Raw genomic sequence first — 15,370 nt, 5'->3', positions numbered from 1 at the left:
TAAAATTAGTGCTGCACATGCTTCTGGCCATTCAGAGATGGTGGAAATTGGAATCCAGCCAAGCCTCCTGTGAGATCACGCCCTGCTACCTGTCAGCAAACACACACAATTGTGTATTTTATCAGCGTGGCACAGCATTTTTATTATATTTATTATTGACTTTTCTTGAGTGGTAGCAGTAACCACTAGTTGTAGCACAAACTTCACGGATACTAGTGTATACTAGTGTATGCTTCCATCAGGAGCGCGGTGGTTTTACCCTTATACAATTATACGGATAATAAAAAAAATAATAATAAAAGGCCTTACTCACCTGCTGCATAGCTGCAGCACTGCTTTCCTCCAGCTTCTCCAGAAAAGATGGATCCAGTCCAGGGAAACTTCTCCCAGTACTAGATCCATCTTTACCCAGCACTTGGGAAGAGCTGGCGGGAGCGGAGCAGACTTCATAGCCTGCAGCAGAATGGACAGAATGCAGAGATGACTGTAGATTCACTCATCTCTAAACAGTACCATGAATGCTTTACAGTAAATACAGGCATGCAAAAGGGCACACTGTTTATATAGCACATACTGCCCTCCATTTCATCTCCCTTTCTCTTCTCACAGAAGAAATAAAAAATTTTACACTGTCTAACATTATTTTTTTTTTTTAATAAATGTATTGCATTCGTTAAAGTTGTACATAAGACACATACAGTGGGGACTCAACCTATAGGGACACGTGATCTTGTTGAGTGATTACATTTCTTTTCTTTCGGAGTCTAAAAATCTAAAACAACAGAAGAAATCTTTAATCGGAACTCTACCAAAATGACACGTGTTAATATAGCAAAAACATGGCGGCATGAAAACTACGTCACCAGCTTCCTGTCAGGAAGAAAGCCGCCTATCAGAGACCGCCTCTACCCACAGACGCAAGCGGAGTCACATGGGCGAACCGGCGCTCGGCCTATAAAAAGCGTGCTGTTGACGTCAGCTTTCTCTTCCGCCTGTTTGTCTGCTTTGAGGCAGACAGTCCGCTCCGGCTTTTTTCCCCCGTGAGGAGAATCCCCCGCCATCCGCCAAAATGGTAAGTTGTCAGCCCCAGCCCAGGCATCCTGGCGTTATACGGGATCTCCTTCACCGTGTCTGATGATTATTTGTCATGTTAGGGCGGGAGAACCGGACAATAACGCGGCCTACGGAGCTATCCCGGGCCTCCTCTTGTGCAGCTGGGGATGAGGTTTCCAGGCGCTGCCTTGTAGTGAATCCCCCAGCTATGTATGAGCCCGCTTTATGGGTTCGGGCCGCTGGCTTGTCGGCAGAGCGCTTTAACCAGTAGCCGGCTTGCTAGAGGCTTATCAGTGACGCTTGGTTGTGCTTTTGTACGGGCCCAGTGACCGCGGAAGCTCGTCTGCCTGCTTGTGTACGCTGGCCTAAAGCCGCCATGACGCTGCAATTTTCGCTAGTTCGGGTTCTCGTGACGTGACAGCTGTTTGCGTGCGGCCGGGCGAGCTGCTGTAAGAGTGATGGCGTTTTATACCTTTCTAGTGGCCATAGTAGTCTGCCACCCTTTATAGGTAGGGAGATGGATACAAGGGCTCTTCAATCTGAGTGTCCCCCCCCCCCCCCTAAACTGCATGTATTGTAGTGTTAGTCCACCTCTTGGTCTCTTGCTTATAGACTACCCCTAGTAACTTTAAAGTGTCACTGTCATGAATTTTTTTTTTTTTGCAGAAATCAATAGTCCAGGCGATTTTAAGAAACTTTGTAATTGGGTTTATTATCCGAAAAATGCATTTTTATCATGAAAAAGCAGTTTGAAGCTCTCCCCCCCCCCCCCCCCCCCTGTCTTCATTGTTCTCCTATGGAGAGAGCTAAAGAAAAGACCAAAACAGGACAACAAAGAGTTAATCTACAAATCCCTCACGGGATATCTCCTGTGACAGTCACCAGTGACCTGTCTGAGTTTGGATTACAGCTGTCACCCAGCTCCGTGCCTGTAATCCTCTGTTATCTGCTTTCTGCTGCCGGCTAACTCCCTCCTTCCTCCTCCCCCCTCCCCTCTCACTAGCGCAGACAGGGTACGTCTCCTGCAACAAGTCACAATTTTCTGATTTTTCAGAGTGGATGAAAAAGAGGAAGGAGGGGGGGACCTGGGAAAAGGCTTTTTACATGCAGATTTGGCTAATAAACCCAATTACAAAGTTTCTTAAAATCGCCTGGACTATTGATTTCTGCAAAAAAAAAAAAAAATACGACAGTGACTCTTTAAGTATGGCAAGCCTTCCAAATAAATCTACTTTCTCTACCATGGGCTATGCTGCAGGAGTTTAGTCAAATGTCTATTGCTTTATATTTAACTTGACAAGCCCTACAAGTTTAAAGGGGATGTTTGGCCTGAAGCTGTAGACACTTTGTAAATAGTGTATACTTACCTCTTTGCACTTCCTGGTTTTCTGACTGCACCTCCAGCAGTGACAGCAGGGCTGTCACTGCTGAGACAAAGTCTATGGTGGAATTGGCAGAGCTGCTGTCAGCAGGGGGCCCGGGGATGCTGCAGCACGCCAGAAGTATGCTCTTTATTTGTAATATAACTGCAGCTATATAGCAACACTTATCTCGGGCTGGACAACCCCTTTAGTTAAGATGAGAATAGTGCTTTTAAACTGGTAAGGGTCCTATAAACTAAAGCTGGTAAGGGTCCTATAAACTACAATGTGTTTTTGTAAGTGCCTTTCTACCAGTTTCATTGTAGATTCATTCCAGATTACCCCTTTAACGTTTACAGAATACTATGCTGATGTGGTCATAAGGTAATCTAAAATTACCAAACAAAAACCTTTCAACAATTTGTTTTATTAAGGTGAACTTCACGGTTGACCAGATACGTGCCATCATGGACAAAAAGGCAAATATCCGCAACATGTCTGTCATAGCCCATGTGGATCATGGAAAGTCCACTTTGACAGACTCGCTAGTGTGTAAGGCTGGTATTATTGCTTCAGCTCGTGCTGGTGAGACACGTTTTACAGACACACGAAAGGATGAGCAGGAGCGATGCATCACAATCAAATCTACGTAAGTGAACTTTAAAACTCTCCTAATGACATGTTAAAGTAATAGAAATCTGACAGCAACATGTATTTGTTTTCTAGTGCCATATCCCTGTTCTACGAGCTTTCTGACAACGATTTGGCCTTTATCAAGCAAAGCAAAGATGGTTCCGGCTTTCTCATTAACCTGATTGACTCACCTGGTCATGTTGACTTCTCATCAGAGGTCACTGCTGCTCTACGTGTCACTGATGGAGCTTTGGTTGTTGTAGACTGTGTCTCCGGTGAGTCTTCACTTCACTGATTTCTTTCTGAGACTTCAAAGCAGGGGCTTTATTTTTATTTTATTTCCCCCCCCTCCCATTCATAGGAGTGTGTGTACAAACTGAGACTGTGCTCCGTCAGGCTATTGCTGAGCGTATCCGCCCTGTGTTGATGATGAATAAAATGGACCGTGCTCTTCTTGAACTGCAGCTAGAACCAGAGGAGCTGTACCAGACTTTCCAGCGCATTGTAGAAAATGTAAATGTGATCATATCCACTTATGGTGAGGGAGAGACTGGTCCAATGGGCAACATAATGGTAAGAACAAATATAAATGCACTTCAATAACTGTAAAATTTAACATTCAGTTTATATAAGTTCTAAAACTAAATAGAAATGTCAAGAATATTGACACTCTTGGAATCTTGAGTTTCCTACTAGGTATAGGTTAGGCCGGGTCTCCAAACCGCGGCTCTCCAGCTGTTGCAAAGCTACATTTCCCATCATGCCTGGACAGCCAAATCCAATGCTTTAGCTGCCTGGGCATGATGGAAATTGTGGTTTTGCAACAGCTGGAGGGCCGCAGTTTGGAGACCCATGGGTTAGAGCATATAAGGACTCTTCAGGTGTATAACACACATCTATCAACTTTTTTTGTGTAATAGTCTAAAACACATAGGAACCCTTAACCTCTTTTAGTCATGTTTTAGTCATGTTTTTTTTTTTAGAAGTTATCCTTTGTGCCAAAAACAGCACAATCTTTGCCCATAGAACCTGTACCAGTACTGCACATACCTTGGTGCATGGTGTCCCAGATATCAAAGTACATTGCGGCATGCATGATTAAGGCTGCTCTAAGGCCTTAAAGTGTTATCCTGTGATGCACAATAAAGCTTATACTAATGGAGCTGGCTGACTTGTGTTAAAAATTCATATACTGATACTGTTACTTCAGAGAGCACTTGACATCAGTCTTAAATAACTTTGGTACCTAAATTAAAATGATAAAAATTTACACTTTGTTACGTTGCATGTCTGGGCACAGATGCTGAATAGTCTTGAACCAGCTTTCAGAGCTGCATCAGATTTATCTGGAAACACTCTTCATTCTTCATATATGCGCTACATGAACTCTTATCTTTTATAGATTGACCCAGTTCTTGGTACTGTTGGCTTTGGCTCTGGTTTGCATGGCTGGGCTTTCACCCTGAAACAGTTTGCAGAGATGTATGTAACAAAGTTTGCTGCAAAGGGAGAAGGTCAGTTGTCTCCAGCAGATCGTGCTAAGAAAGTTGAAGACATGATGAAAAAGCTATGGGGTGACAGGTAAGGTTCACACATTTTTTGTTTTCCCTTTTTTAAATCAGTTTTTGTTTAACCTGTGCACAAACCATACAAAGACACTACAATAGTCTTTAAAGTGTAATTGTAATTTTTATAAAATTCTGACGTCATTGCTGATCACTCGGGGTCCGGCTGCTGAGAACCTCTGCCAATCGCTATAACGATGCTGCATGCTCTGCCCCTCCATCCCTACTGCAGAAAGGGAGTTCTATAGACTGCTAAAACGAGCAGTCTAAGTAATTCACCTCCCCTAGCAGATGAAGGGGCAAAGCATGTGCTCCTGCGCGTGGCAGTCCCTTTGTTCTAGCGATTGGTCGGGGTCCGGCTGCTGAGAACCTTGCCAATCAGCACTTGACATGTCAGTGTTACTATCATTTTTATATACAGTGGTGCCTTGAATTACGAGCATAATTCGTTCCGGGATCGTGCTTGTAATCCAAATCCACTCAAAGCAAATTTTCTGAAGAAATCACTGATAGGCAGACAATTGGTTCCACACTGCAAAAATTTATTCTGAATAACATGTAAAACAGATGAAATAAACATTCAGAAACAGCAGAATGTGATATTAGTTACTATACAGTAATGGAGAGGATGGGAAACACAAGGGCTGACAGACTGCAGGGAGTATGAAGGAATGAGCAGGGCAGATGTGGGCACATACATGCAGTGCACTGTCTGGGGAGAGGGGGGTTATAGCTATGAAGAGATTACCTCCAGTCCTGTCCCCTGATTTGAGCCCCAGCCTGAAGTGGATCTGCTATGATTTGGAAGGTGAGGGGAAACTTTCTGGGTCAGAGTACAGTGCTGTAGATGCCACTGTGCAGACCATGCCCCTCCTCCACTCCAGTACAGGGAGCTCTTGCACCAAAGCAATTCTAAACAAAGTCACAATTTTGAAAAACTGAGCTCTTAAACCAAAACACTCTTAAACCAAGTTACTCTTAAACCAAGGTACCACTGTACTTTTAAGTCACATAGCATGTATGTTTTGTTTAAACATGGTATACCAGTACAAATCTGGTATATTTTGTCTCAGTAAAGTCTCACTATCCATAGGTTTAATTCCAGTTTTCCACTAAACTGACAAAAGGCATCCTGTTAAAACAAGACACCCAGGGAATATAGCAGGTTGTAGTTTTTACAGTTGTGCCCAACTAGGTGCACATGCCTTGAGTTCTACATAAACTCGTTGTCTAAAGCATGCTAGGGTAGCAATGCAAAAATTCAGATATCACATGGTTTACATGAAAAACTCCCTCCTCGTGCAAAAACTAGAAAACATGAACATTCTGTAAACAGGAAGACTGTGCAAATTGGCTAAAGAAATTATACTGAACAATGGTGCCCACATACATACCCACCTTAATGTTTTATATTTTATGTGTCAAGTTAAACCTGTTTCCATCTTCCGTTAGGTATTTTGACCCATCTAATGGCAAATTCAGCAAAACAGCCAACAATGCTGATGGCAAAAAGCTGCCAAGAACATTCAGCCAGCTGATCCTGGATCCAATTTTCAAGGTGAGGAAGCTTGTGTTGTGTGAACATGTCTGAGAAAGCTTGGGTTAGTCACAAACCTATTTGCATGGTAATTTTTTTTTTTTTTTTTTTTTTAGGATAGTTTATATACTGCTTTTAAGGTCCCATGTCAGATGTGTGGACCTCACAGCACTGGCTTACTGGGGGAATTGATGCATAGTCTATATATTATAGTTCATATTAAAGTGTAGATCAAAAGTTGGAGTCTGAAATGGCAATATGGAATAACTTTTTTTTTAAATCCAGCAGATTCCTATATGCTGAACCTGGCTTATATTAAACCACTAAACTTGCTCTGGCCTTTTGTACATTGCACTCATTACTTATAATGTACATAGCCTTATTCACATTGTCTGTGTATGTACGAGAATTTCTCCCCCCCCCCCCCCCCCCCCCCCCTGCTTAAAATGATGCTCAGGTACTTCAAACCACTATAGATGATGACTAAATATTCTTCACTTTGGATTTCTTCAGCTGATCTCAGTTCAAAGTCTGATTTAAAATTAAGTAAAGGTGTTAAAATATAGTACTAATTTGGTTACTATGTTTAGGTTTTTGATGCCATCATGAACTTCAAGAAAGAAGAAACTGCAAAGTTGATTGAGAAATTGGACATTAAGCTGGACAGTGAAGACAAGGATAAGGAAGGCAAGCAATTGCTTAAGGTAATAGACTTTACATGCTTAAAGCATACTACTGTACACAATGTATTACAACAATATTAAATTATACACTTACCTTGCAAACAGGCTGTTATGAGACGCTGGCTTCCAGCTGGTGATGCTCTTCTTCAAATGATTACCATCCACCTGCCTTCACCCGTAACTGCTCAGAAATACCGTTGTGAGCTATTGTACGAGGGACCCCCTGATGACGATGCTGCCATGGGTATGTTACACTACTTAACTTGGGATCGCCCAGAACATTAGTTGAAGAAAAGTGTTAGCTTCATCCTCTGCATTGTTTCCGTGCTGTTTGTAGCTAGTTTGGAATTAGGAGGTGGGCTTTCTAAGTTGGAAGCCCTTCCCTCAGGGCTCCAAATAGCCATACTAAATGATTGAACAAACTGCAACGAAACTGTACAGAGGATGGAGGGTAATACTTTCCTTCATCCTCAGTGCACTGTGAGCAATAGGTATCAACAGGTTAGATTTGTCTAACCTGGTGAGTTTGCCTTTCGGGGTGCGTTTACAGACGGATCTAGCTTACGGATTTTTGAAGCCAAAGCCAGGAACAGACTATAAACAGAACAGGTCACAAAGGAGACGGATTTCTCGTCTAATCCATTCCTGGCTTTGGCTTCAAAAATCTGTCAGACATTTTTTGAGGGGTTTTTTAATGAAACTACCAGGTGGTTAAAATAGTGAATGGGCATGCCAAATGTCCTAAGTCTTAGAATTTTTTTTTTTCTGTACACACCCTGTTTTGGTAGACCACTCTTAGCTGGTTAACTCAATCATTCCCATTGATGGTGTGGGAATATAGTCATCCACTTTAAAACTATGGTTTTATGTGCTAAAAATTCTCTTCCAAGAATCTGTCAATTCCCTAAAGCGTAGGCATTCAAATGTTGGCTCGTTCATAAGAAATAACTGCAGTGGGGTTAGATAAACAATTCAGTTACACATTCGATAGTTATGTTTGGGGACATGTAAATGTAACAGATCTCTTCAGTCATTATCAAAGGCTATCTAGGAAAAGTTAATTGAAAACAAGGTACACTCTGAACATTCAGATGAGTCGGATATTTCAGACCCTGACTGATGAACAAGCAAGATGGCCACAGACATTTATTATGAGACAGTGTTGGTTATGTGACACAACCAGGAGTGAATTTACTAGGTGCAACCCCCCCCTGGCTTGTCAACTGATCGGGGGGTCTGAACACTCAGACCCCAACTGTTAAGAACTCTTATGGCAGTCATGGCAGAAAGATATAATACTGTCAACTAGTAAATTTGAATTAGAGCTAACATGCAATTTCTCTTTAACAGCCATTAAGAGTTGTGATCCTAAAGGACCATTGATGATGTACATATCTAAGATGGTGCCCACAACCGATAAGGGTAGATTCTATGCTTTTGGACGTGTGTTCTCTGGTGTTGTATCTACTGGCCTCAAAGTTAGAATTATGGGACCAAACTTTACCCCTGGAAAGAAAGAGGATCTTTATCTTAAGCCTATTCAGAGGTAAGTAAGAAACTGAACAACTCAAAACATGTGGAGACTTGGAGAGTGTAACTAACTATTTCCTCTTAATACTAGAACTATTCTGATGATGGGACGTTATGTAGAGCCCATTGAGGATGTGCCCTGTGGCAACATTGTTGGTCTAGTTGGAGTGGACCAGTATTTGGTAAAAACTGGAACAATCACCACCTTTGAACACTCACACAACATGCGTGTTATGAAGTTCAGTGTAAGCCCAGTTGTCCGTGTTGCTGTGGAAGCAAAGAACCCTGCTGACCTCCCAAAACTTGTAGAAGGCTTGAAGCGTCTGGCAAAATCTGACCCTATGGTGCAGGTAAAGATTTGTTTAAGGTGACCTTACCATAGATCTATTATAGAAGTGACAAGTAACTTTAAAGTGTGTCTCCACTGTGTTAAGAAGTGACTAATGTGCATGGTCCTGCACAGGGCATTAAAAACCAATGGAACACTAGGTACTCTAAGCATTTTCTAACTGTTAAAGGGGGTGCCTGTAATGACTTTTAAAATCTAAAGCACTGGATGTTCAATAAAGAGTTTTTGCAGCTTGTGGTTTAAAACAAAGCTATACTTGAAATCCAGGTAGTCTCCTTAAAGCAGCCTTTTGGTCATGTGCTGGTTGAAGAACCGAAGACCGGAAGTCCCAGCTAATAGTGTCATGGCTCAGTGTCAAATGACCGCCTTTTCTGTGAGCTCGCAAATGAGACTTCCTGAATCTAGTTTTTCTCCCCAACCAGCACAAGACTTAACAGCTGCCTTCAGGAGACTGGATTTTAAGTATGTAAGGTGTTGCAATTTACATAAGGCTTGTTTTTTTTAAATTACATTAGGTTTTATTTTAACATCCCCGTGTATTTAAAGTTGTCAACAGTGTCCAATTTTAAAATGTATCAGATTCCCTTATACTGTTAAAGTGAAGGACAACCTGTTAGTCTTTAGTGCATGGTGCAGAAGATGAATGTGATTGTTAACCTTGATGACCAGTGCAGTTTTAAGGAAATCTTAGTGTCATTGTCGAAACTTTCTAAATCAAGAGAATGTGAAATAAACCATGTTTGCAACATACACTTTTTTTTTTTGTTAAAACAAAGCTTGAGGGTACAATTTTTTTTGTACTATAGGGTTACTCCTTACAGTGAACTTGCTGTCTAAACCTTTGTTGTTTCAGTGCATCATTGAAGAGTCTGGAGAACACATCATTGCTGGTGCTGGTGAGCTGCATTTGGAAATCTGTCTTAAAGATCTGGAAGAAGATCATGCTTGCATTCCAATTAAGGTTATTAGCTAGCTGTTGCTTGGTTTTCAGCAGGTACAAATTCCCTGGGCAAGTGCCATATTCATAAAGTCTGTTTAATTTCTTCTAGAAATCTGATCCAGTTGTGTCTTACCGTGAGACAGTAAGTGAGGAATCCAACCAACTCTGCTTGTCAAAGTCTCCCAACAAGCACAACCGTTTGTACATGAAGGCACGTCCTTTCCCTGATGGCCTTGCTGAGGATATTGACAAGGGAGATGTGGCTGCTCGTCAAGAGCTGAAGACTAGGGCACGTTATTTGGCTGAAAAATATGAATGGGATATCACCGAAGCAAGAAAAATCTGGTGCTTTGGGCCTGATGGTACTGGGCCAAACATCCTCACTGACGTCACAAAAGGAGTCCAGTACTTGAATGAAATTAAGGATAGCGTAGTGGCAGGCTTTCAGTGGGCTACAAAGGAGGTATGTTTAATGTAAAGACATAATTTGGCAATATGCTACCTGTTTAACATTTAATTTCCACATGATTAGTTTTAAGGCAGAGCCAAAGCCAGTTTTCTAAGTGCTATTGTCTAGCACACTTATTAAAATATGCATCCTGAATAGCTTTAAAATATGCATCCTGAATAGCTTTCTCCAGTGTCAAGCTTTAATCAACTAAGTACAGTACACTTTTTTTTTTTTTATATTGATAGGGTGTTCTCTGTGAAGAGAATATGAGGGCTGTTCGTTTTGATGTGCATGATGTGACTCTTCATGCTGATGCCATTCACAGAGGAGGAGGACAGATAATACCAACTGCCCGTCGTTGTCTCTATGCTTGTGTGCTTACAGCACAGCCCCGTTTGATGGAACCAATTTATCTTGTAGAAATCCAGGTTTGTAGTGACCTTCCATTTAATTGTAGACTTGTCTTAACTGCTTGAATTACTGTATTAACTATTGCCAATTTAACAGTGCCCTGAACAAGTGGTTGGAGGAATCTATGGTGTCTTGAACAGGAAGCGTGGACATGTCTTTGAAGAATCCCAGGTTGCTGGCACACCAATGTTTATTGTGAAAGCTTATTTGCCTGTCAACGAATCATTTGGTGAGTGTTTACCCTCCTGAACTCTTTGGATATTTTTCTCGCTGCAGTTCAGTGCATAGGGCCCATAAAGCTACCATACTGCTCAGCTGGCTTCTTTACTAGCAAGTCTCCAACTTTCACTTGTGGTTCACAAGTTTTTAGACTGCTGTAATATAACTTGACTGGTGAAAATTAAGTGCCACTTCTAAAATGCATTTAATGCTTTATTTACATGGAGCAATTATTTGCCCAATTGAACAACTACTTCAACAAATTTTTATACCACAGCATTTAGACCTGGAAAAATTGTTGCGATTTGTTTTAAGATTGCCTAAGGCTATCTCACATACAGTGAATCTGTGAAAGACTGTTTACACTGGGCAATCTGCAAATTTTTAGCCAACAACTATTTGAGGACATGTTAAAAGATCAAAATGAACCACTTTTCACTTGACGCTTGATTGTTTACATGAGCCGATTATTGCTCAAAAGCGATCGTTATCACAAAAATTCTATGTAAATGCACCATTACTCTAGCTGCTTAGCTGTAACATATGTTTGGAGAAGCTGTTAAATTCTTTTGCTTCCTTTGTAGGCTTCACTGCTGATCTGCGATCCAACACTGGTGGCCAAGCCTTCCCTCAGTGTGTGTTTGACCACTGGCAGATTCTTCCTGGTGATCCTTTTGACAACACAACAAGGCCAAGCCAGGTTGTAGCAGAGACCCGTAAAAGAAAGGGGCTGAAAGAGGGTGTTCAAGCCTTGGATAACTTCCTTGACAAGCTGTGAGCTCTGTACATGTGTCTTGAATCATCTGATGGACTTGAAAATTTCTCATGACTCAAATTTTTTTGCAACAAATTTGCTCCACTTCAATGTTTGGATGATCTATGACCCACCTTGGTGCTTAAGCACCTATAAAAGGGTAACACTTAAACGTTTAGTCTAACTATCGAGTATAGGGACAGCTTGAGCATTGAGAATCCTGTTCCTTCACAGCATGAATATCAGCATTGTATTGGTGCCATTAATAAAACTTGTATTTGAGCCAGTCTTGTGTTTATTGTGTTGAACATTGACAAGCCGGGTGCTATTTGTGAAATCATTTTTGTTCCAGGGTACATATGCTTTCTGACTACCTCAAAGATGTAAGGGTTTTACTGAAGACTCCTCTTTACATAGGATGACTCTCATTGAGTTGATACATGACCTGCTGTGATCTAAAATAAAAACACTTTAGTCAAATGCCAGTTGTCCCATACTAGTACAACTAACCCCTTCCAGGTACACTTGTATATTGTGATGTCAGTTCTTTTTTTAAACTAAATTTCATCCTTGATACTATCAATCACCAATTTCTCTAGTTGTACTTTAAGGGTGCGTTTATACAGAGATTTATCTGACAGATTTTGAACGCCAAAGCCAGGAATGGATTTAAAAGAATAGATCTTTCCTTTATGACCTGATCCCTGTTTATAGTCTGTTCCTTGTTTTGGCTTCAAAGATCTGTCAGATAAATCTGTCTGTGTAAACACACCATAACTAAAACCAGTTTGAAAATTTGTCAGATCTTAAATGGAAGTAAACTACTTAAGTCTTCTGTAGAAAACCTTTCTTTGTACAGTTCCTGTCAAGAGGTGGCAGTGGAGAGCATTGTTAGGCTGCATTCAAATGTCATATAAATTACAGACAGGGAAGCTGTTTAAATTGCCGCAGCACTATAGTGAAGTGCTGTGGCAATTTAAAGGTGCCAGCATGATATTGATATGTCATGCCGGGCAGGGAAACATTCCATGACAGGGCTTCCCCATCTGTAGGGCCTGTAATTTACAGGACATGAATGCAGCCTGAGACTAGAAAGAACAACACTTTTTGTAGGGTGTAGAATTTTAATTTGCATCTATTTATAAAGTTTTAAGTCTTCCAGTACTTGGTACTGGAAGAATTGATATTTATGAATAGAAGTAAATTAGAAATTGAACTTCCTATCACCAGTTAAATGTGTAACTAAACCCCCTTAAGTTTCACGCCAAACCTTTTATTTTTTTTTTTGTCCTTTACACTGGTGGCCAAAGATCTGCCTGAGCACCTGATTCCTAATCTTACCACAAATGTACCTTAAGGGTACTTGTCCTAGGCTGCTACTTACTTTTTTTTTTTGTTTAAAAGGCCTGTAGTGTAGGGATCTTGGGAGTTGTTGTCCTAACAGCCAAGGCCCATGCTGTCTAATGGTGCATTTACACAGATTTAAAAAAAAAAAAAAATTGCCAGATAAGCCAAAGCCATGAATGGATTTGCAAAGAGGAGGAATCTCAGTCTTTCCTTTAGGACCTGTTCCCTGTTTATAATCTCTGGCTTTGGCTTTAAAGATCTGTCAGATAAATCTCTGTAAATGCACCATGACAGTTTGCATGCAAACCCACAGTCTGAAAATTACAAAAAAAGGCCTTCAGGCAAAGGCTTATGATACTAATAGTTAGTTTTACCACCCAGGAACATCTAGGCTCCCAGATTCTCTGATGCAGCTCTTGAAGTTGTCAGGGTACCACTGAGGGGTTAATTAAAGCTACCAGGGCACCACTTGGTGTATGTAATACTTTAATGCACACTATGCCACTGCTGCAGTGTGTAGCAGCATCTAGTTTATGGCCCTTGAATGATATTATAAATGGCTCTCAACAGGAGAGGTTTCTCCACCCCTATTATGGTTTTTCATAAACCAACTAGTCTTGTATTACAATCATAATTGATTTTACATCTATTCTATTTTACATACTGTCTGAAGTCTACATCTCTTGTTCACATTAAAGGAGACAGGCTTCTGACCCCCAGCTAAATCCCCTTATACTAACCTTATCTCGCAGAGTCTCTCTGCCAGAGATATCCTGGTCAGAAGCCTGTGCTCGTGCTGTGGAGATAGGTCTGGCGTCCATAGAGAATGAATGGAGCTGTGCGCGCGCTGCAGAGATGAGTCCGGCTCCATTCATTCTCTATGGACGCCGGACCATCACCACAGCGCACCAGCTTCTGACCAGGATATTTCCGTCCCGGGAGCGGGACTTGGTGATATGAGTTCAGTATAAGGGGATTTAGCTGGAGGTCGTGAGCCTGTCACTGGGGGTGACAGGTTCTCTTTAAGAATATTAATGTTTTGTTCTATTGGCAGCACAACAGATGGGGTATCTCCGCCCCTGTGTACCATATGGAAAAGGAAATATGTAGACTAATTACATCTGGTCCAACGGAACAGAGCTCCTTTCTGCCCAAGAGGTGGAAACAGCCCTGGTTGAATGAGTCCTGGTAAAGTCTGGGGCTTGTTTGCCAGACTCCGCATAGAATAGGTTGATACAGTCACAGATCTAGTGTGAGATAGACTGTTTTGAAGCGGTGTTTTTTTTTTTTTTTGCCACTTCCGGCTGCTTGGAGAAGACGCCGGCGTCTGTGATGGCTTATCACAACCACGGAAACCACTTGAGTCATCTCTCCTAAGGATCCTGGAGCCCAACAACACAGATCCTGTCAGCTGAAAGCTCCCAACAAAGAAAACCGCCAGGAAGGGCAGATAAGTAACCCTATCCTGGTCATAAAGAAAAACTGCACAGTCTACATGCTGTGCATTCTCTCCCTAGGTACAGGGACAAGAAAAAAAAAAAATTCAGTGAGAGGATGTTGGTGGGGATAGTTATACTGGAGGGCGTGGAGTCTTGTTTTTTGTGACTACACAGGGGCGGAGACACACCATCTGTTGTGCTGCCAATATGGACAATAGGGAAGTATAAATTATAGTTCCAACAAGAGAGAAAAGGAGAGGCACTCACCATATAAAATCATCTTTATTGAATGCTTTTAAAACATGATCCAGGGAGTGTAGCAGACAGCGTGGGACACCGAACACCTAGCTGCTGTTCAGCGTCCCACGCTGTCTGCTACACTCCCTGGATCATGTTTTAAAGGCATTCAATAAAGAAGATTTTATACGGTGAGTGCCTCTCCTTTTCTCTCTTGTTGGAACTGTACTATATTGCTGCTGCTGCATTCCTCGAGAGAGCACCCCGTTATATAGGCTTTCAGCTACTTGACTATGCATGGTGATTTGGTGTAGGTCCGGTCTACTGTTTCTCCTATATAGAAGTATAAATTATGCTGTGCTTTGTCAAATAAATGTTCCCACGTTTAATTTCAGTACAAAACAAACTATATATTCAAGTCCCAAATAGTATCATTCCATCTTCTGATCTCTTACCTGATCTGCCTTATTATAGTACTTGAAAAGCACTATATTGTAATCCGTATTCTTCTTCCGTTTCTTCTTCCAGACATTTTTCTGTGCATAATACAGCCCGAACAGCGTTTTGAAGCCCTTGGCGGTGTGAGGTGTGCTATCTATTTTTCGTTTCGATCGCATTTGTCGTTTTTAGGAAATTTACGTTTAAAGACCTTTAATTTCCCATAGAAAATAATGGCCCATTGGAAATAATGGCCACATTGTAAATGCTAACAGCCAATCACAGCACATATGCAAATAGCTGAAATATAGCAGCCAATAGAAATTCTAAGGTCTTGTCAGGCAATGTATCACAACATCCACTCAGTCACATGTCCACTATTGGCCAATAGAAGATGTAATATATAGAAGGTCCTTAACGATT

At 41.4% G+C, this 15,370-nt stretch overlaps 1 protein-coding gene across 1 annotated transcript; it reads left to right on the top strand.

The window, feature by feature from the left end:
• Positions 1-969: 969 nt before the first annotated feature.
• EEF2 (eukaryotic translation elongation factor 2) lies at positions 970-11,768 on the top strand. Its single transcript, XM_069962605.1, has 15 exons — positions 970-1,072; positions 2,849-3,063; positions 3,141-3,322; positions 3,409-3,620; positions 4,450-4,628; positions 6,065-6,170; positions 6,740-6,853; positions 6,938-7,076; positions 8,183-8,378; positions 8,454-8,712; positions 9,565-9,672; positions 9,761-10,114; positions 10,348-10,530; positions 10,610-10,742; positions 11,317-11,768. The coding sequence occupies exons 1-15, from the start codon at positions 1,070-1,072 to the stop codon at positions 11,508-11,510; spliced, it is 2,577 nt and encodes an 858-aa protein (XP_069818706.1). The 5' UTR covers positions 970-1,069; the 3' UTR covers positions 11,511-11,768.
• The last annotated feature ends 3,602 nt before the right edge of the window (positions 11,769-15,370 follow it).

The sequence above is a fragment of the Dendropsophus ebraccatus genome, chromosome 3, assembly GCF_027789765.1.
Source record: "Dendropsophus ebraccatus isolate aDenEbr1 chromosome 3, aDenEbr1.pat, whole genome shotgun sequence".
Taxonomy (NCBI): domain Eukaryota; kingdom Metazoa; phylum Chordata; class Amphibia; order Anura; family Hylidae; genus Dendropsophus; species Dendropsophus ebraccatus.
This window is presented reverse-complemented; position numbering and strand designations above follow the sequence as displayed.